Source organism: Zonotrichia albicollis, chromosome 1, assembly GCF_047830755.1.
Source record: "Zonotrichia albicollis isolate bZonAlb1 chromosome 1, bZonAlb1.hap1, whole genome shotgun sequence".
NCBI classification, from domain to species: domain Eukaryota; kingdom Metazoa; phylum Chordata; class Aves; order Passeriformes; family Passerellidae; genus Zonotrichia; species Zonotrichia albicollis.
Window position 1 is genome coordinate 98,285,663 of NC_133819.1, and position 20,519 is coordinate 98,306,181.

Below are 20,519 nucleotides of genomic sequence, written 5' to 3' on the forward strand. Positions count from 1 at the left end.
TTTATTCAAACATCTAAATTTTTTAATTTGAAAAGAAAGCATCTCCTATCAGAACAGAAAAACAGTTAATTTTCTTCAAACATTCTTCTAATGCTGTTAGATTTGAGATTTCACATCAAATCTAATAAAAACTGTTGTAGTCTAAATGTAAGTTTCTTTTTTGTTGGTTATAAACACAGAACCTAGTCCATGCTTTGGTGCATTTATTTGGTGTCAGTTTTCCTTATCAATGAAGGGTTGGGATTTTTCTAGTTATTAACTTACTATTCTATATGCTTTGACATTCTCACCTCTAGTTACCGTGAACACGTCAATAAATTATGACCTTAGAGCATACATTGATATTTTATTGCATGTGAAAATTTGAAAAAATTATTGGTCCATTAATACATGGTGTATTAATGGAATTAATAGAATTAAAATTTGTGAGATATGGATAGGTATTCATGAGATTTCTGTCTGAAGTATTAAGATTTGCTTAAGATGTTGTATTTTTGGCTAGCTTCAAAATGTTTTTCTCTTTACTATGATGCAGCAACTGTTCTTATTTTCCTGTATTTTGTGATTGCTATGGATGGTGTTTTCTATTATCTTGGATGCCAGAACTGGCATGGTGTTTTAGGGAAAATTGCTAGATAGACAAAATTCTGTAAAGGATAAAAGATGAGGCACAGAGTGCTCCTTGTCTTTCAAGTATCTTGTTATATGACTCCAAATAAATATTCCTTTGAAAACAGAGATTATTCTTAGCTTATTAGAAATGTGGTGATGCTCACAAAGGCCTCACAAAACTAAGATAAGCTGCCATTTTTCACTGGTTAGTAAAAGTATCTAAAATAACTGTCAGTGATTTTTTTTTTTGGAAGTAATTTCACTGTATTTAATCTCTTCATCATCATTGTGTAGAAGGAAAGTGAGATTGCATTAAAGACATCTCATGAGTTGTCTGTAATACCAAGCCTATTCCTGAATATTAGGAAAACAATGGAATGCCAGGATTTGGAATCTAGGCCTTAGAAAAGTAGAATGTTAAGAAAAGAATAAGAGGTGTGGGCTTAGGAGAAAAAGAAGAAAGATTGAATTTTAAAAAATTAGTTAAAAAAAACCCCAAAACACTTTGCAGACTGATTATAAACATGAATATAGGGACGGAGAACTCTCTTTAGAAATATAGTGATAAATCATCCAAATGAAAATATAGATTCTGACAATCTATTTATAGCTGCTTTTAATATGGTCACTTCTTCATTTCAGTAATGAAATTGCATTTTTGTAGGTCTGTGAAAGAAAATCTTCAAAGGATGTGCTGAAAGAAGTTGCTACAAATGCACTGTTATCGCTGTTAGCTGTCAGTAAAAATGCCCAGAAATGTGCTTTGGAAGGTGAGCATTTCAAAATGTATGTTTAATTATATTTGAATCAAATGCTTGCAGGTGTTTTACATATGACCTATAGATTGTAATTTTTTTTTCAAAGCAGAAGACCTAGGTTTCAGTGGCAGGGTTGGGTTTTTTTTCAGATTTTCACTAAGAAATCTTATTAATAATTAAAGTTTCAGCTGCAGATGAAATATTATGTTATAGCCAGTTTAAAACCCTGTGGTGAAGTCACAGGTCTGTGTTGGAGTAAGAAGAGACCTTTTTATTACTAATGGTAATCCATTAGAAACTGGAGATTTTTCACTGGCAGTACCTTCCAATACTTGTGTATGTGAAAGTATACCCTGTGGTTTTAGTTCTGGCTGTCCCTGAACAAGAGGAGACTTCTTTTTCTCAGCTTTGTTCTTCCCTGGTTCTTTGATCCCATTTTACAGTTTAAGTAGGATGTTCTTCCCTTCACAGTAGTAAACCAGCTTCCAATCACAGGCTTCTTGTGCCCTCTAGAACATGGGAGAACCGTGAATTTGCATTTCTCATGCATCATGTGTTTTATGCCTTTTGATCTGTCCAAGTGCACTTTGTCTTGGGTGCTTTCCTGTAACTTACATCTCTGTTTTGTCCACTCTGTAACCTCCACTACACTGACATTGATAGCTTAGACAGTTCTGTGCAATGTCTGATCCCTATAGTGGTAGAAAACTCACCTTCAGGTCTTTGGCTTTCTGTTCTTTCCCAGTGTATTTGTTCTGTACTCAGCCCTTACTACAATCAGGCTGCTTCTTCTGTTGATGGCTTACTAGATCATCTAAGTTCCAGTTTCCTGTGGAGGCACTTCCACTGCAGGAAGTGCATCATTCTGTGCTAGAGCAGCCATCAAGTCGTCCTTGCTGTTGTGCAACACAGGCCTTAGAAAAGAGGAAGGCAGCTTCTGGGGCTCAAAGCAGTGTTCTAAAGATACCTGCAGCTCTAGCATCACCTGTGTAGCTCTTAAAGACTGCTTTGAGGTAAAAATGCAAAGTCCTACACCTCAAAAGGTACAAGCCCTTACAGCAGTAGAGGCTGACTGGAGAGCTGAAAAGAGGGCCTGGTAGGCAGCAAACTCAATGTGAGAAGGCTAACAGCATCCTGGGCTGTATTAACAGGAACACAGCCATTAGATCAAGGGGAAAAGTTTCTTTCCTCTGCTTACCACTTGTTAGACTAAATCTAGAACAGTGCATCCAGTTTTGGCCCAGTACAACAAATGTCAACAAATTGGAACAGGTTCCCCAGAGGGCCATCAGGGTGATTGTGTTCACTTGTCATTAGAGAAGAAGCTGATGGAGTTGACTTATGTTCTACCTGGAGAAAAGAAGGCTTTGGGATGGCCTATGAGCTTTTGAAGAAGTTGGAGATGAGTTTCTTACAGCAGTGCATGGTATAGGGGGATGGAAAGAATGAGCATAAATTGAACCATGAGTGTCAAACTGCCTGTAAATAAACATTTGTCCTTTGAAGGCAGTAAAGCACTGCTAGACATAGTCTGCTCTCTCTGTCTTTGGACATTTTCAAGACAGTGCAGGGTAAAGCTGCAGGCAAACCTTGCCTGCTTAGAGCTTGCTCTGCTTTGAGGAGAAGGTTGGGTATATGGCCTCTGGAGGCCATCTCTTCCAACTTTAATTATCCCATTGTCATGGAATCATAGAATGCATTGGAAAGGGCCTTTAAAGGCCATCCAGGTCAACCCCCCTGCAATAATCAGGGACAGTTTCAATTTTATCAGGTTATTCAGAGCCCTATCCAACCTGTTTCCGGGGTTGGGGCTTCCACCATCTCTCTGTACACCTGTTCTACTGTTTCACCATCCCCATTGTAAAAAAGTTTCTTCCTCGTATTTAGTCTGTCCTCTATTACTTTAAAACCATTACCCCTTAAAAATAGGCCTCGCTAAAATGTTTGTCTCCATCTTTCTTAAGCTTTTCCTTTTAAATGGAAGGCTGCAACCAGGTTTTCCTGGACCATTCTCTTCTCCAGGCTGAGCAATCCCAACTCTTTCAGCCTGTCCTCATAGATGTATTAGATCTCTCTCAGGATTATTGTGATCTGCCTCTGGACTCGCTCCAACAGGTCTTTTCTCTCCTGGGGACCTCAGACCTGGCTGCAGTGTTGCAGATAGGGTCTCACCAGAGCAGAGCAGCGGGGCAGAATTTTCTCCCTTGCCCTTCTGGCCACTCAGCTTTGGATGCAGTCCATGATGCACTTGGTCTTCTAGACTGTGAGCTCACATTGCCTGGCCATGTCCAACCTTTCATTCACCAGTGCCCTGATTACATCTTGGCAGGGCTGTTCTCAATGCTTTTATCTCCAGTCTGTATTGATAATTGGGATTGTCCCAACCCAAGTGCAGCACCTTGCACGTGACCTTGTTGAACCTCATGAGGTCCATCTGGACCTTGAGCTTGTCTAGGTCCCTCTGGGTGGCATCTCAGACCTCAGATATGTCAATTGCACTGCTCAGTTTGGTGTCACCTGCAAATTTGCTGCAGGTGCACTCAATCCCACTATGTTATTGATGAAGACATGAAACGCTATGGGACACCACTTGTCACCACTCTCCATCTGGACATTCATCCATTGACTGCTACCCCCTAGGTGTGACCATCTAACTATCCAGTCCACCTTTCAATTACATAACTCCAGTTTGGAAGGATGTTGTAAAGGACCGTGTCAAAATCCTTACAGATGCCCAGACAATATCTGTAGCTCTTACCTTCTCCTCTTACATAGTCACTCCATCATCTTGTACTGACTTAAAGACTCTAGATCCAAAGAAAAGAGCCTAACTCAACATTTTGCCCTTTAAGTCACCTGAATGGTTGCTTTGCTTTGTCTCACAAAGGATGCAGCAAATCTGCTGTTGTTAGGGAAAGGTTGGGTAAAATAAATGGTTGCTTTAATCTCTAGAAGTTTCTCGCTTCTAAACAGCATCAGTGAAGATATCCTGAAGAGTTATGAGTTATTATCTGCTCTACCCAAATCATCTTCCCCTCTCAATCTTACCAGTCCTTCCTTTGGGCATTCCTCTAATGAGACTTTATTGCAAGAGGACTCAAATGTATTCTTCCATCTTGAGAACATTCAGCTAGATGCACTTAGTCTCAGAAACTGTTTGCTACTTCCTGATATCAAGTAGAGAACAAGAAAATCATTGCCAGAAAGATACTTTGATTTTTAATAAAACATTTTTGATTGTGAATGTAATTATAAATGTTACTGGTTTTTGTCTTCCAGCTGACCTGATAGACAGCTGTATAGAAAACATGAAGCACATCCACGCACAGCTGAATTTGGATTCCCTAAAGCCTGGGAAAGCACAGAGAAAAAAGGTAGCTATAAAACCAGAACACTGATAGGATAAGGCACTCCCCAGCTTTCATTTGTTTGTTTGTTTTCTTGAGGCAGATACTGCTTGTCTGTGTCCTGGATGAGACAAAGTAAATGACAGCATGTAGTGGATCCAGATACTGGAGCTTCTATAAAATTCAATGATGTTAGAACTTCTACCAACTTAATTATCTCACACACTCTTCCTCCCAGAGGTCTCACTAGGTCTCAACTACCTTTTCCAGCATAGAGATGAGTGCTGCTTCAGGAATGTCAGACAGAAAATCGCCTTGGTTCATACTTTGCAGCTGCCCATTCCTGGTTGTTCACTGGACAAAGCCCCTGGGCATGTCCTGGTGATTTCTTTCCATGCCTCCCTCTGGTCCTCAGGATCTTCTCCCATTTGCTAGATTGTTCCTCCAACTAGGATCTTCATATTCTTCTTTTTGAGCCCATTTCTTTCTGTGAGGGACAATCTCTTTTGAGGAATTCTTCTTTTTTCCACTAACTTTTCTGTCCAGAACTCCAAGCTTCCGTTTGCCTAAACTCAGTAGTCTACACGTGAAGTACAACATGATCAGCCTCTGAATTACTGGTTTTGTTTCATGTCTTTTCATGAATTGGAGGATTCAGGATTTCCTACTTTTAGTCCAGGTTATCAGAATAAGCAACTAGTCCATCCTGGCTGAAAGCAGCAAATAGCAGGCTGATTGAGAGTTCAAAATTCACTTTCAGATGTCCACTCACATACACATCTCATCCTATTGTAATCTGTCATATTTGTAATTCATTATATTTATCCTTTAGCAATATCAGAATATTCTTTTCAAACTTAGTTGGACTTTCAGTCTTGACTTTATGGCCCTATCTAACACAGCTAATTTTCTCCATCTTGTTTCCACAATAATATTATTTGGTTTTCTTAAGCTGTTTTTTTCAGTGTCTTTCAACCAGTGCTAGCTATGTTGGTTTTGTCTGTTCTTGCATCAGTCAATCTCCCTCCCATCCCAAAACTAGTTCCATTCTGCTTGTGCATGTAAATAATAGCTTTTTTACTTTCCTATTATCTGGCTTTCAGTATTATTTTTTTCTCTTCTCCTTCAGAGTTGGTCTGGACATCTCAGATTATGTCATCAGACTCAATTGTCCCTGATTTTTTAACTTGTCAATTTTGGGTCTTTTTAGCCTCCTACTTGTGGTCCTTCCACTGCCTGCATTCCCAGTAGTTTCTCTCCATTCACAGTTTATTTATTTAGCCTTTGTTTTTCAACCTGCCTTCCAGTTCTTCCAGGCTCTCATGTCACCCAAGTCTTCTTTACCACATAGAGACATAAATTATGTCTTGCCATGATACAATGATTTCATAAGATTTTTGTTGCAATTTGCTTGTTCTTTTACCACTTTCATCTAAGAGAATTAATAAAGTACAGGCAGTAACCTCTGCTGTCAAGTTTAATATCTTGTCCACTCCCACATAAGTCATAAATTGCAGAAAACACCTTCTTGTAGGGTATTTCTGCATTGCTTCAGCTAAATAGTATTTTTCTGTGAGGTTTTGATACAGACATTAGCCTTGATTTGTTGTTTTATGACAATGAACTCTTAAAAAAATTTGAGTTTGACCTTGAGATTTGAATGAAATTGGAGGAAAGGAGGCTCTGAGAAAGTTCAGAAAAGCAGCTTATGTTTAATTGAAAATTCTTTGAAAGATTTGCAGAAGATTTTGTGACAGATGTCCTGCTTAAGTGGGACTGTAGGTTGTTGCATCATATGTAAGTGTGCTGTTCATCATATGTGGTATATGAGAGTTTCATGTGGGGTACACTGAGACATTGCTCTCATGGCAGATTTTGCTGATCATTCACAAAACTGTCACTTCATCCACTTCAGGGCACAACTCTCAGAGGAAAGTTATGACAGCTTCTTTTCTTTTCTCCTTTCTCTGACTCTTAATTATTGGGAAAAGTGTGTTTACCTAGCTTCATTCTCAGGTCAGCTGAGGTGTTTTACTTGATATTCCTTTTCTTTCACAATAATTAGTGTGATGCTAATAAAGAGCATGAAAAGTATTTAGAAGTAGTCAAGCTTTCAAAAATCATGTCAAAATATTATTGTAGTAAAAAGCAAGATATCCTGAAATAAATACATCTAAACAATGCTATCGATGCAATCCATAACTTTTTCAACCTGCTAAAAGTTTGTACACTAAATATGAGTTGTAGCTTGTGGCATTTTAATGCTATTTTACTTATTAACTAAATTAATACATAGAGAACTCCTTGAAAGAATTCTTGTCTTAAGAGTCTTGTCTTAGTGTTAGCATTTTATTTGACTAGTGGTGAGACAAACCAGTTATAAAATGTATTTGTAATAATGACTTGTATGTTTCTTCCTGATCTACTACACCTGGCTCTCATTAACCTTTTTGCAGTGGGCTGTACTGCTGAGTACTTCATCTCTAAATGGCATCAAACACATGATTTATGATGTATATGCACATTGTGATTTATAAGCATGCATTGTTTCTTCACCTTGTCTGGGATTAAGTATGAATCCTATTTTACGTTTATGGTCCTTTATGCTTGATAAGACAGGAATAGTATCCTGTGGTGAACAAGCTTGTTGAAATTTGGTAATCTTTCAGAAGTGGTTTAGTGTGTCACCCTTAAAGGAGTTAGGGCAGCCATCACTGCCCTGTAGTGTCACAGCTCTGTCAAGAAGATAGATTCTTTGTTCACTTATAACTTGAATCTCAGCGTAGCACCTCACTGTCCAAAGGTCTGTGTTTATTTTTCTAATATTCTTATCAGGTTGGAAGTTATTTATAGCTTCTATATTTGTAGTTAAGAATAGGAAATTAAGATCCTGGGAGTATAAGGATGGATTGGCCTGACGTGCTGTAGAGATCACAGATTAGTCTGAATTGGAAGGGTCTCCCAAAGATCATCAAATCCAGTTCTTAAATTAATAGTCCATTATAGAGGTCAAACCCACAACCTTAACATTATTAGCACCATGCTCCAACTGAGCTCATTTCAGGATCTGAAAGAGCTAATTTAGCCTTGTTTTCATCCAAGGAAGAAATTCTTCTAGGGAATGATTCATTTGACTTGTTTTAGATGTGTGCTTTAGGATGGAACAAATACTCAGGAAGGTTCCACCCGTTCTTTGTTAGTTGTAAGAGAAATGGAGCTCAACCGTACAGATTTCTGCTTTTGGTCACATTAGTGCCCTTAGAAATAGTTTCTGTGGGTTATGAAGAGAGATAAGGATAATAGGTTACTGGTTATAAATGTCTTTAGTAAATGTGCTTGAAGCTAGCTGAGATGAATTCTACGTGAAATCAGAAGAAAAGTGCTGAGCAGATGTGGCCCAAACACTGATACCTTAGGTTTGCACTTCTTCCTTTGAAATATCTTTCCTCCTTGTACAAAATTCGTTCTGTCTTACATTGATGATCTTCAATTATTTTTCCCTGGATAGGAGGATAACCTTATCAAGGAGTTAAGGTGTTCGATGCAGCTCCTTAGAAACTGCCTCTTTCAAAATGAAGAATGCAAAGTAAGTATTTTTATACTGAAGTAATATGAACTCATTTAGTTACTGAATGAAGTTAATTTTTTTTCCTGCTTTGAAGTTATTTTCAAACTGGCTAAATTTAAATTTGATATTAATGGCAAGAAATACTTCTTCATTATTATTCCCACTTCCTAAGAATACTTCACACATCTATTAGGAACTTAGTGTTCATGTGGACACATAATCTCCCAATGGTTTCAGATGGCTGTTATCTTTTATATCCACTTCTGCGTTTTGTAAGTCAATTATAATTTTCAAAGCATACAACATGAAAAATGGATGTGGAGAAAAGTGTGGGGCCACCAGAAAGGTGCATAGAGATACATTTCAGATCTTAGAAATTTATTTCCTCTCCGTACCTTTTTTGCCTTTCTGAAAGACAGGAAAACCCCAAAACCACCCCAACAAAACAAGCAAAACAAAATAAAATCTAAAAAATAATTTGCTATTTATTTTTCTTTCTCTGAGTGAAATTGTACTAATCCTCCAAATGACAATTTTGTTTTCATATCTGTGTATTATAAAATAATTTTTCTTGTCAAAATTCTGAAAGTCTCTTCATTTTATTGTTGTGTTTTTTTCCTCCGTTCTTTTCAATTTCTTTTCAACTTCCACTCTACCTACTTGATTTTTCCATGGGGAAAATACTACATTACTTGTTTTCACTTTATCCTGTGTTTGTTCTTTCTGATCGCTGCTCTTCCTCTTATTGCTGATACCATTCACACATTTATTTCCACTTTCCCAGTTTAATTTTTCTTGGCATTGTGTTACTTGTGCTGTTTATTCAACTTGGGCTACTTTTAGCAAATGCAGTGGTAAAACTACAAGATTTCCTGACTTAGCAGGAGTACCACTTTTCCAGGGCATGTATTAACATCCTTTTTGTATGCAGAACACGTGGGGCTGAATAAGGCATCTGATTATTCCTGAAGTCCCCATAACTTGGTTGTGCCATAACCACAGCTAAGATTATTGTGGAAAGTTTTTCTTCTTTTGATCAGGATCTGCAGAAAGAATTGCTTGGAGGATTGAAGGAGGTTGATAACTGAAGATTTCTATCATTTACTCTGTATGCAACTGCACTCTTGTATTTCCATGCTTTTTGAATTCCAATAATTACTTTAGAAGGACTTGAATAAAACTTTAGAGAGCTCTTGAAAAAGAACACTTGGAATGAATAAAACTTTACTTTTGTTTGCATATCTTTCAGTAATTAAGATATGTGCTGGTTTGTACTGGCATAGAGTTAAATTCATTGGTGGTTGAAATGATGCTGTCGGTTCTCTGTACAGTCTTTTAAAGCATAAGATAAAAATATGGTTTTCTCATTGTACATTTCATTTTCAAAGGACTGATTGCATTTGAAATTCTTCCTCATATTGTTGTAGATGGCAGCACTCAAAGCTTATCTTGTTCCCGTTCTGCATTCTCTGTGGCCGTGGTTTTTAGCAGATGATTCCTCAATGGAAATAGCTCTGCATTTGCTTTGTGTCTACACTGCAAACTATCCTGCAGGTATGAAAGTCACTCTGTGGTGGAATACATCAAAATATTTTACCAGAATAATTAAGACAGAAAAGCTTAATAAAGGGAAAAGAATGTTTATTGCTACCGTGAGAGGAAAGTGTAAAAGCACTGCTCCATCAAAGCCCATCAGGAGTTTTGATTTTAATACATTCCCGACTTTTGTTCAGATCTGGTTCAAGCTGTTGAGTTTAGCAAGAGTGCAATTGTACTAAAGGATTAAATAGCATTTAATTCAAACCATTACGTTTGAAGGTTTTGCTGAATGTCCTGCCAAACTGAGTAACATATTATAGAAGTACTATTCTAGGAATTCTTTAATAGAGAACAGTGTATCAGCACTTTGTATGGGTTGTACATCAATCCTTATTGAAAATAATTCTGGTTTTGAAATAGTCAATCAAATTCAATTTTGTATTAAGTTTCTTCAGTTTATTTATGCCTTGGACTCAGTAGCTTGCATTTGTATATTTTTCATAAGAAATCTCCTTTTAATTTGATCAAACCTTTTATTTCCATTGATAATTATCCCCACTACTAGAAGCCTGAACTTTCTTCTTGCATGGATTTTTTTTCTTTCCATATCTTAGTTATTTAGATTTAGCAAATCATTAATAATGATTTGCAAGTAGTTTAAAGAGACACAAAAGTGTCTGTTCCTTTCTCCCTGTCAGGATACCATAACTGTTAAAATAAATAGTTAATGGTTAAAATATGACTGTTTTTTTAAGTTAATGTCTCCAGACCTTAAATGAACTTGCAATTACTTTTTTCATAAAGAATTTCTTTAATATGAGCTGAAGAAGTGTATTAGTCAGCTACAGAGTAAAAAATAAAAATGTACTGTCCTGTCCACGTGCAAGAAATCAAGCTGACATGACTCTAGGCTGCATTTTTATTTTCCTTGCTGATAAGAGCACGTGCTCTCTGATCAATCATGTTTTTTCCTTCTATTGGGAATAGCTGGCTTATGGAGTGTCCCAAATTTACCTACTCTGAACTGGTTAACCACTCCTCCTCAGTGTAGTCAGAGAAATGCATGTAAATATTTGTCACAGTTAAACATTGTCTCATTTTTGTTTACTTCTGCTGTGTAAGAAATTACCTGTTGTTGCTGATGGCCAGTGCCACTAAAGAAAAGCACATATATCTGTATTTGTACAGAAGGCATTTAACTGTACTAGGTCAGGCTGTTCGCTGCTGCTGTATTAATTCAAACTTGTAGCTCTGTAGCACAGGATTGTGCATTCTTCTGTTGTACAATGTAGTGACAGCTGCAGACAGCACTTATATTTCTCAGAAAAATATTCTAAGAAACTTATATTAATCCTTTCATATTATACAGAGACCTCTTTTTCTGAGACAGTTTCAGAGGATCCCTTCAGATTCAACCTCCAAATACTTGTATAATTAGATATATGTTCTGGCTTTTAAAGAGAGTTTCTGAGATGGAGCAATAGCTTCTATTTAATAGCAGAATCACCTCTTACTTTCTAGAACAATAGAACAGTAGATGCCTATTCCACTAAAGTGCTACATTCAGCCACAATTCTATTCATAGCATGTCTGATTGACTTCATTGGGGTTCAAAGATACCTAGCAAATCCTTTGAAAAGTTCCATCTCAGTGTTTGAGCGGTTGCACTGTTCTTACTATAGATTTTTCTTTTAAATACATATCTGCATTTCTAATATGATAAATGTCTCATTGCTTTAAGGTTGTTCTTCACTTTGTTGGGCCAGTGGTGGACAATCATCACTTCCCTCTGCACGAAGTGCAGCTGGCAATTCATTAATGCATTACATCTTGAAATTGGCTTCTCATGTGTCAAATGATAACAGCCCAGTTCAGCAGGTGGTCTTTTGTCTAATATCTAACCTTGCTCTGTCTCATGACTGTAAAGGCATTATTCAGAAGGTAAGTAAATGGTAACCTGTATTTTAGCAATGGATGCAGTTTCCTTTTTAATAAACACTCATTTTAATATGGAGTGTCCTGTGATCATATAGACATGCATCTGTGGGAATCAAATCCGTTGTGTCTTCTCAGTTGTGTTACTGTTCCCTAAGAGCAGAGTGTAATTCAGTCATATTCATAGTCTGTACAATTTTTGCTAGAGCTTTTTGTAACCTCTCTGTTTCAGTGGGTTGTACCATTTTTAATACCCACATATATTGATAGCACTCACTAGTGGATCAAGCAAGTGAGTAAGCTGTAGAACAAACTGCATGTGAATGATCAAGAAATTAAACATTGTGTGAATCATTAGGTATGCTGTGGGAAACATAACCTTTGTAAAAGTTCTAGGAAAAAAAGCAATGATTGGATGTTGGATAAAAATCTATTCTTATTATACAAACGTATGTAATGTCTTTTCCTTTTTATATTTTGTATATAGAATGATCCTTACTCTGTTTTATGAAATGTGCTTTGAAAAATCTGTTTCCCTTAAACTTTGATCATTTAAATAAATTCAAACCTTGAGAAAGTCAACTGTAGCAGTGACGTGATAAGAGGAGCTAACTCAGTAGAAATTATAAAAAGTGAGTTTATTTCTAGCAACTTTTATAGTAGTTGATTAATTGCAAAAATTTGTTTTGATCTCCATTAACAATGTTCTGTTCTTGGACCTAATTACCTGTTAGAAATGCAGGGAGAAATAGTTCTTTTTGGGATGCTAATTATGAAAAGCATGGTCATACCATTGCAAAGTGGCTAATACTCAAACTTTTTGAAAGAAACAGAGAGTTTGAGATCTCTTCTGTAGTAGCTGTTGTATTCTGAGAATTGTTGCTTTTATGCTCTTCAGAGTTTCACTGTAGTGGGATAGTACTTCCTTCTCTCTCTTGGGCTCTGCTTTCATAAGTGTAAGCAATGCTGAATAACCAATTCCCTCTGAAAATTAAATTACCAATGTTATATTCACATGAAGAAAACCACAATGAGTTTGTATGCTGGGTTGCTTGCTTTCAACCAGACGCTTGTGTATATTGTCAAGATTCAGTGAGCCTGGGAATATTTAGTAAAGGACTTTTTCATTAGAGGAATTAATGTCAGAACGCCTCCCTCTTGCAACAGGGGAATTGATTTTCATCTTCTCACAATCTCCTTAAAGTGGAGGCGAAGCTGAGATAGTTTATGTCATATCAATGCACAGTTCTTTTTCTTAAAAGCTTACAAAAATAGAGGACATTGCTCTGGCTGGCAGTGAAGGGAGGAGTGGTGCTGTAGGTTCTTACAAGTCACTTCCAACTCAAGACATCCTGTGATTCCTTTAACATTTTTCAATAGGATGCAATAATAAGTAAGGAATCAAGAATGCATTAACAATAGTGCATTGTTAATGCATTCTTGAATGCATTAACAAAAGTGATTCACTTAAAATGTCACTAGCTTATTTTTGGGTAGAAACAATGAGTGCAAAGCAAAAAGCTTATGTAGTGTGGGAATTAGTCTTTAAAGAAATATATTGTGTTGGATCGACTTTTATGTATCTACACTGCATAAATTATTATAGAAGAAACTGTATGTTACCATACTAACTTTTTAACCATGCAGCAGATTCTTTTTCATATGTAATTTTTTTCAAAAATTGTTGACTTATAATGGGTTGCCTTTAATGTATAAATTTAATAATGCTAGGTCAAGTATGTGGATTGGAAGGTCAGACAACAGCAAACAAGCCATGAAATACTATAAATTCTGAAACCTTTTTCTTCCTTCTAACAGAGTAACTTCCTGCAGAACTTTTTATCTCTTTCATTGCCAAAAGGAAGTAATAAAAATTCTGGTAACGTGTCTACTCTCTGGCTAAAGCTGCTACTGAACATATCTTTTGAAGAAGATGGACAACAGATGGTTATGAAGATAAATGGCTTTTTAGACCAGATCATTGAAATGTGTAAATACAAGCACAAAAGCAGCCAACATCTAGCACTTCTTATTCTACATAACATATGTTTTAGTCCAGCTAATAAACCAAAGATATTAGGTAATGGTAAGTATCTGAAGGGTGTGCAAACTGTTGTTCTCTGAGAATATCATGGCTTCCAGAAGACTATATTTTCATGGCAGTTGGGGTTACTGACCAAGAACTCAATGTTGTATTTTAGAAGAGCATTTTTTTAAAAAAATTAATTTTTAGAATTACAGAATACATATTTTGGCAGAGAGACAATTACAGTAATACATAATAGAAGGAAAACCAAATAAATAGTTTTCAAAAGCAAATCAAGATTCATTGTTAGGCAGATCATTTGGATATAATAACCGATTATGAATGAAAGGATTTTTGTGGTTTTCTCAAACAGCTAGTTTTTCAGGGAGGGTTGAAGGATTCTTTGTATCAGTCCATTTGAAGTAATTGAAGTTCCTATCTTTCAACTAGACAAAACTTTGTTAGCTTATGCAAATAATCAATGTTGAGACAAACTATTTTATATCCTGTCATGTACAAAAAATGTTTATGATAGTGATAAAGTTGTGTCATGGCATATATATTTATTGTAACAATATGTTCAGAACTTTTTTCTTGGTTGTTTGTAGAAGGTATGTTTCCTTCCCTCATTTAATTGCAGAGATAATGCTTCTGTCTTTGTTTCAAATTCTCAGCAGGTTTTCCATAGTGTCCATGCTTTTTATTTTTCTTAAGATGTGGATTTACTGCCTTAATTAAATATACATTATTTAGTTACATAATCTATGAATTTTTGTTGTGAAGTGAAGAAGCAAAGTGGAAGAGTTTGGCTTCAGAGCAATTCTACAAAATTAAAGCACCTAAAGTGTGGTGGCAAATATTTCTCATTGGTTGCAAATCATGTGCATAACAAGTATGAAGGGAGGTAGAAACATCTTAATAGCCATCCTGATGTAGCTCTAATTGTGGCTACTGGGAGTTATAAAACAGTTTCACAGCTTACTTAGTCCCTTAGCATAGCTGATAACTATACATAATCTTCATGTTTTATTACTGGTGGCTTAACTTTTTAGCATTACTTGGTTTTGTTTTGCTATATTGTTTTTAACACTTCTTTCAATGTACTGTGCTGATTTTATGAGCATATTGAAATTTAATCGATAATAAAGTTTCTGTAATTCCTCTGCCATACCAGTACTAGTCATAAAAATAAGTATACTCCAAGCATCAATCTACTGAGGCATGTAAATATATTTGCATTGCTCTTGATTATATTTTCTAGATGCATTTGGTTTCATTTTTTTTTATTTGTCTCATTAGATCAAGCAATTGCAGTACTGTCTGCCTGTTTGGAAAGTAGCAGTCCTGCTGTTCAGAGAATAGGAGCAGCTTCGCTTTGGGCTTTGCTTCACAACTATCAGAAGGTTAGTATGTAAGAAATCTGTGAAAAAACTGTAATGTTATACTTTTATGCTGTAAACAATACAGTAATCTCTAAGTAAATAATCATAAAGTTTACAATAGTCATTCTGGTTTATTTTAATTGCGTAGCTGCCGAGGCTGAGAGATTAAAGAACATGGTATAGAAGCAGTTTGTCCTTTGTAATTTGTGACTTCTTATATAAATGCAGTCTATATGGTGACACAGTTATATTAATTCTAAAAATTCCTACATCTCATGATCTGATAAATTATTGTGATTTTTTAAACTTTGCTATTAAGGAGCGATCATGTGGGCAAGAAAGCTTATTGTGTTTTGTGTGTTTGTGTGTGCTACAGGCAAAAGTGACTTTGAAGAATCCATCCATAAGGAGAAGAATAGATGAAGCTTATTCTTTAGTGAAGAAAAGTAGGTCTTATTTCTACTTAATGGCAATTCTCAATTTTTCCATCATTAAAGCATTTCAGTTTATATCATCACAGTAATCTTTTGTTGTGCTACAAGTTTTTGAAAGGATACTTTTTCCCTAAAATCACAATTAGCAATGTGGCTTATGGTTAGGCATCTTATAAATAGATGGAGAAAAATGCCTTAGGTGAACACCTTGAACACCTTAGATAATTACCAAGGTTAGTTTTGAAGTATAGGTCTGATCATGCTTGCAATAAAAAGCCTTTTCACAGTACGGTTGTGTGAATCTTTAGATCTTAAATTTAGTGATAAGAAAAATAGAAAAATTGTTCTTTTAGCAATGACTTTGCCTAGCTGTGCTCAGCCTCAGGATTCGCTGTTGAGCCACACAGAGAAGGGCTCAGAACAGAGCAGTGTTCCCACATTAAAGCATTCTGGCATGGGTTAGTGACATTCTGAAAGCTTCACATTTTTGCTTAAGTAACTGAACATAGGTCTTGTTTGAATGGCTGCAGTACAATAGATTCAGCTGAAGAACATTCAGTATGGAAAGTGTTCAAACACTGATCTGGAGCTTCAGTAGCTAATAATGGGTTTATTGGTTGTTAGTCACATCAAGTTAGTCTAATCTTGAAAGGGCATGATAATGTCTTTTTAAGCTAATGAGATTTCCTACTAATTTAAATTGTTCTGGATGTACTCAAATAGGTTTATTGATTAAGGGGCTTAGAATACAAGGTTTCCATAGTATTTGCATAACATATTTGCCACAAACTTTCTCTCTACATTGACCATTGTTGGTATCCTAATAAGGAGGAGGTGTATTTTTGATAGAACATCTCATCATTTTTTCTGTGCTGTCACCCAGATTAATTAATTTTGTGAATGTACTGTGGTTTCAAATTCAGCCATTACTAAGTCAATCCTTAAACATAACAGTACAACATTTCACATACTGATAATATATTAACAAGTTTGTATTGTTCCTTACAGCAGAACTACCACGGATCAGAGACTTTGCTACCTTGTTGAATCAACAAGGTAGAAATATGTACCTTTTACAGATTAGCACCTCATAACATTAATCCCCATTTATTTATGTACTGCTATAGAACATGAAGGCCCAGACTGAGCTATTGATTTTTAATTCAATAAAAATTTACATATCAAAATAAGAAATAGAAAAGATTTTATGCAACTGTCATTTTTATGGTTTATAGTTCTGTAATATGTCATCAGTATTGTCACTGAAACATTCCTGCATTAAGGATCCCAAGTAGTCTGTGCTTATAAAGCTTTGATCACTTGAGGGTGATAATTGGGCTAAAATGGTAGGTTGTTATTCTGAGTACACGTGGGGAAATATTTCAACATGGCTGTTGTTATTTTACGTTTCCTGCTTTGTTATACCCAAGGGTAAAACCAAAACAGACTTTGCAACATAAAGTAAAAGTATTTGATTTGCTACTCCTTAATACAGAGGTTAAGGTCATAAACCAGCATGAATTCTTGCAAAGCATTTAATGCAATCTTTGGAAAAGTAATTGTGTATTAAGAATCAACTAGAAATTCAAATCTTGGGGTTTTTTTCCTTTCAGGTTCTCCCCAGCCGGAAGAAAATGAACTACATGCCTACCATTTAAAATGCTTAGAGAATATAGTGCAGCTTCTTGATTGTTAATGGTCATCAGTCAACTTCTCATGTTGAAATTGAATAGCTTGTTCAATGAGAGCCTGAAATTTGAAGAAAGCACTTCTGATTCACAGATTTGTGACGGCAGCAGATCTGCTGTGGAAGACATTTCTGAAGCCTTTGAGGAAGGAGTTCATCTCTTTGAACCAATGAAATTGCACTGTTTCTGGTTCAAACTGTTTGTACTGTAATCCCAATGGGAAATTATAATTATGCTACTATGTAAAGTATGTACACAGAAGAAGGAATGTACAGGGGAAAAGATTTGAAAAATGAGTAATTTTCTTAAATTATGCATTGAAATTGTTACTGTACAGTATTAGAATTTCTGGTTTGGATTGTTCTTAATAAAGGGGTTTTTAACTGAGATCAGCATTTGCTGTGAGTGAAGTGGAATTTTTAAGATTGCAGGTGTGCTTAGTGTATGCTCAGATTCAAAAACTGAAAATGTTAGCAGTTGTGGTGTGTTACATATGTTAGATGCCAAACAGCAAGGTGTGTTTTTTGGTTTTGAAGAAGATTTCAGTTCAAATTGCGGCATGTTTTTTAAGATGCTAACAATTGAAAAAGAGCTCTCAATTGCTGATATTAGAGGTGACAGTTATGTTAACATAGCAGTTTTTTCAGGATATGGGGTGTGTGCATCCATTTTAGTTACATTACAACAATGTAGAAAATATTTGAGTCAAAATCTGTTGGTTTCTAAAGACTTTGAATCTCTTGCTTGGGGCAAATTCTCCCCTCTCTTCCCCCCCCCATTATCCAGGCCTGTGTTGCCTTTGAAGTGCTACTGTGTAACTGTTGCTCCAACTTTTTCAGTATTCTGTGCTGAAAGAGTTTGAGAAAAAAAAAATGCATTGCTGTCTGAGCGCTGCTGTTTTTCTGGCCGTGCTTATGGAGTACCTAACAGGGTGTTCTAATTTCCCTCAACACTTAAAGCTTTTATTTTATGTCAGAGCCAGATAGAAGGGAGCTAATTCAAAGCAAAACCCAAATAACATCTCTAAGAATTATAGCAAGGCCATGTCTACCTGTAATTATTCTTTTCTTCTTAACCAGGTGATGAAAGTATTTCTGCTGACAGAGGGGATTATTTGTTTAGCAGTGCTTGTAAATTATGTGTGACTTGATATAATTCAGCTGACCATAAGTGTGATGCTTATGGCAGGGTTAAGTCATTGCTAGAAATGTAATTATTGGCTTATCTCCCATCCCTTCACCAAACAAAGAGCAAGCATGGACCACCAAAATTTGATTCTTTTCCACTCACTGTATTGTGTAATTACTGTATTTTGCAAAGCAGTTGTTAAATGCTGTCGTGCTCATCCCATGGTATTTATTGCAGAACACTCAGCTGCAGGGCAGGAGACAGCTCTGCAAGTCAGCATTTGCTGACTGGGCTTGGAAGTGTGAGGTCTTTTTCCCTCAGACTACCAAGTGCTGAGTCTCTTCAGAGACTTATGTTTCAGCATACTCACCCCAATGTTCTTTCTCATAAATCAGTCACTAAGTCAAAGTGCAGATTGTTTGCCATTTTTTCTGTTTCAAAAGGACAAAAAATGAGAGCACTCAATGCCAAATGAATTCTAACGAAAGTAACCACTCTTGCAAGGATGGCAAGATCTCATTCAAAGCATGGATACACATGGATCTCATGAGGAGAATGAGGGCTGCAGTTTCATGACTTCCATGAAGTGCAAGTACAATATAATAAGGCCATAGAAGATCTGGATGCTTGTTTTCTATTAAACATTTCTATTTTACTAAGCTGTGCTTGTTCTTGAAGAAACTATTCCCATTGAAAAATCTGGGCAAATTGCTCATACATTTGTTGTTACAGTAAACCTTAGTGCTGTGCTTATCCCAAAATGAGTTATTTTCTCAGTATTCTGCAACAATTTATAGTTGTGGGAAGCAATTGTAGCAATGTCATAAGCAAATACTTATATTTGGTGTTGCTATTCTGGAAAATCAAAGCAATTTTTAAACTCTGAGGGCTAAAATCTATATTCTTATTGTGAATAAGCTTTCCTCCTTCAAGATTAAGGAAAGGGCTTTATGTCTTTATTTAAAGGACTGCACTTCCTTCCATCAAATTTTCTCTTGAAAACTGGGAGCATAGAGTGGCTGCATCCTGCCTTCCTGCACATTAAAAAAGTGAGTTATAAAATGTAAATTACTCTATATTTCCTCTTCACTGGCACTTAGACTACCATAAATAGCCTCACAATAACCTTTAGTCTTAATTGATTTCATGAAAAAAAGATTTACATATTTAGACTTCATTCACAGTTAATTTCCAAATTTTGGAGATCCATTTATCTTGAAGGATGGGGTATTTGTCATGTTTGTGTTTTCAAAGAAAATTAAACCCTTAAATACCTTCAAATTCTAAAAACTGTAAAGTAATTTTTTATCTTACAGAGGAAAGTGCAATTAAAGTGAAGATGGATTTCCTGAATAAGCTACAGAATTTAAAAGGCAATATTCAACTTTCATCTAGTTTCCCTAATAAAAGGCACAGCTATGCAAGCTAGGAGTCTCTTGAAAATCCTTACCAAGAGAATTCAATTACCATTTGTGCTAACTGCAGATATATCATGCTCTTACTTGGTTGCTTTATCTTTTATGATAAGCTTGTAATCAAGGAAGAAGTTATTAAATTCAAAAGAGGTAAGCGCATAAAATCCACTAATAATCAGGCTTTCAGATTCTTTTTTAAGATGGATGTGTCATCTAGTGCATGTTCGAAACTTCCACAGAAATAATTTTCACTTAAGAAGTGTAATATTGTAGATTAAGCTTAAATAATTTCGTTTTGATTGTGTATGTTCATGCAAATAGAGGCATTTAGTCATGACTTACTGATGAAGTTTTCAAACCTTTCAGTAATAGGCTCTCAAGCCTACTTGAAAATCCTCAGGAAAAATACTTCATTTATGAGAAAGGGACTATTTTTTGCTCTTCCAGCAATTTGGACTTATGGATTTTCCTCACTCAGCAACTGTGCATCCCTGGATGATGTTTTTCATTGATTCCCCTCCATACCAAACTTGCAAATTACAGCAATTATGGGCTTGTGGCAGCAGTACTGGCCAGACTGGGGAGGGGAGTTTTCTATACTTGAGACTTCAGCCCAGCTTTTTTTAAGGCTTTCCCTTCACAGTAAAGTAGACGCTGCTGTGACAGCTTCTCAAATCTGCTTTTCCT

At 36.0% G+C, this 20,519-nt stretch overlaps 1 protein-coding gene across 4 annotated transcripts in view; it reads left to right on the forward strand.

Annotated features, from left to right (window-relative positions):
- The window catches only part of RTTN (rotatin), a 79,952-nt gene extending 62,274 nt beyond the window's left edge, over nucleotides 1-17,678 (forward strand). For all 4 annotated transcript variants that reach the window (XM_074547875.1, XM_074547887.1, XM_074547882.1 and 1 more), the window contains 9 exons: nucleotides 1,277-1,382; nucleotides 4,650-4,744; nucleotides 8,226-8,303; nucleotides 9,713-9,839; nucleotides 11,566-11,765; nucleotides 13,578-13,845; nucleotides 15,085-15,188; nucleotides 15,544-15,613; nucleotides 17,215-17,678. In XM_074547875.1, the coding sequence (XP_074403976.1) occupies nucleotides 1,277-1,382; nucleotides 4,650-4,744; nucleotides 8,226-8,303; nucleotides 9,713-9,839; nucleotides 11,566-11,765; nucleotides 13,578-13,845; nucleotides 15,085-15,188; nucleotides 15,544-15,613; nucleotides 17,215-17,297 (1,131 nt within the window). In that variant the 3' untranslated portion in view covers nucleotides 17,298-17,678. The remainder of the gene's footprint in view (nucleotides 1-1,276; nucleotides 1,383-4,649; nucleotides 4,745-8,225; nucleotides 8,304-9,712; nucleotides 9,840-11,565; nucleotides 11,766-13,577; nucleotides 13,846-15,084; nucleotides 15,189-15,543; nucleotides 15,614-17,214) is intronic.
- Nucleotides 17,679-20,519: the final 2,841 nt, after the last annotated feature.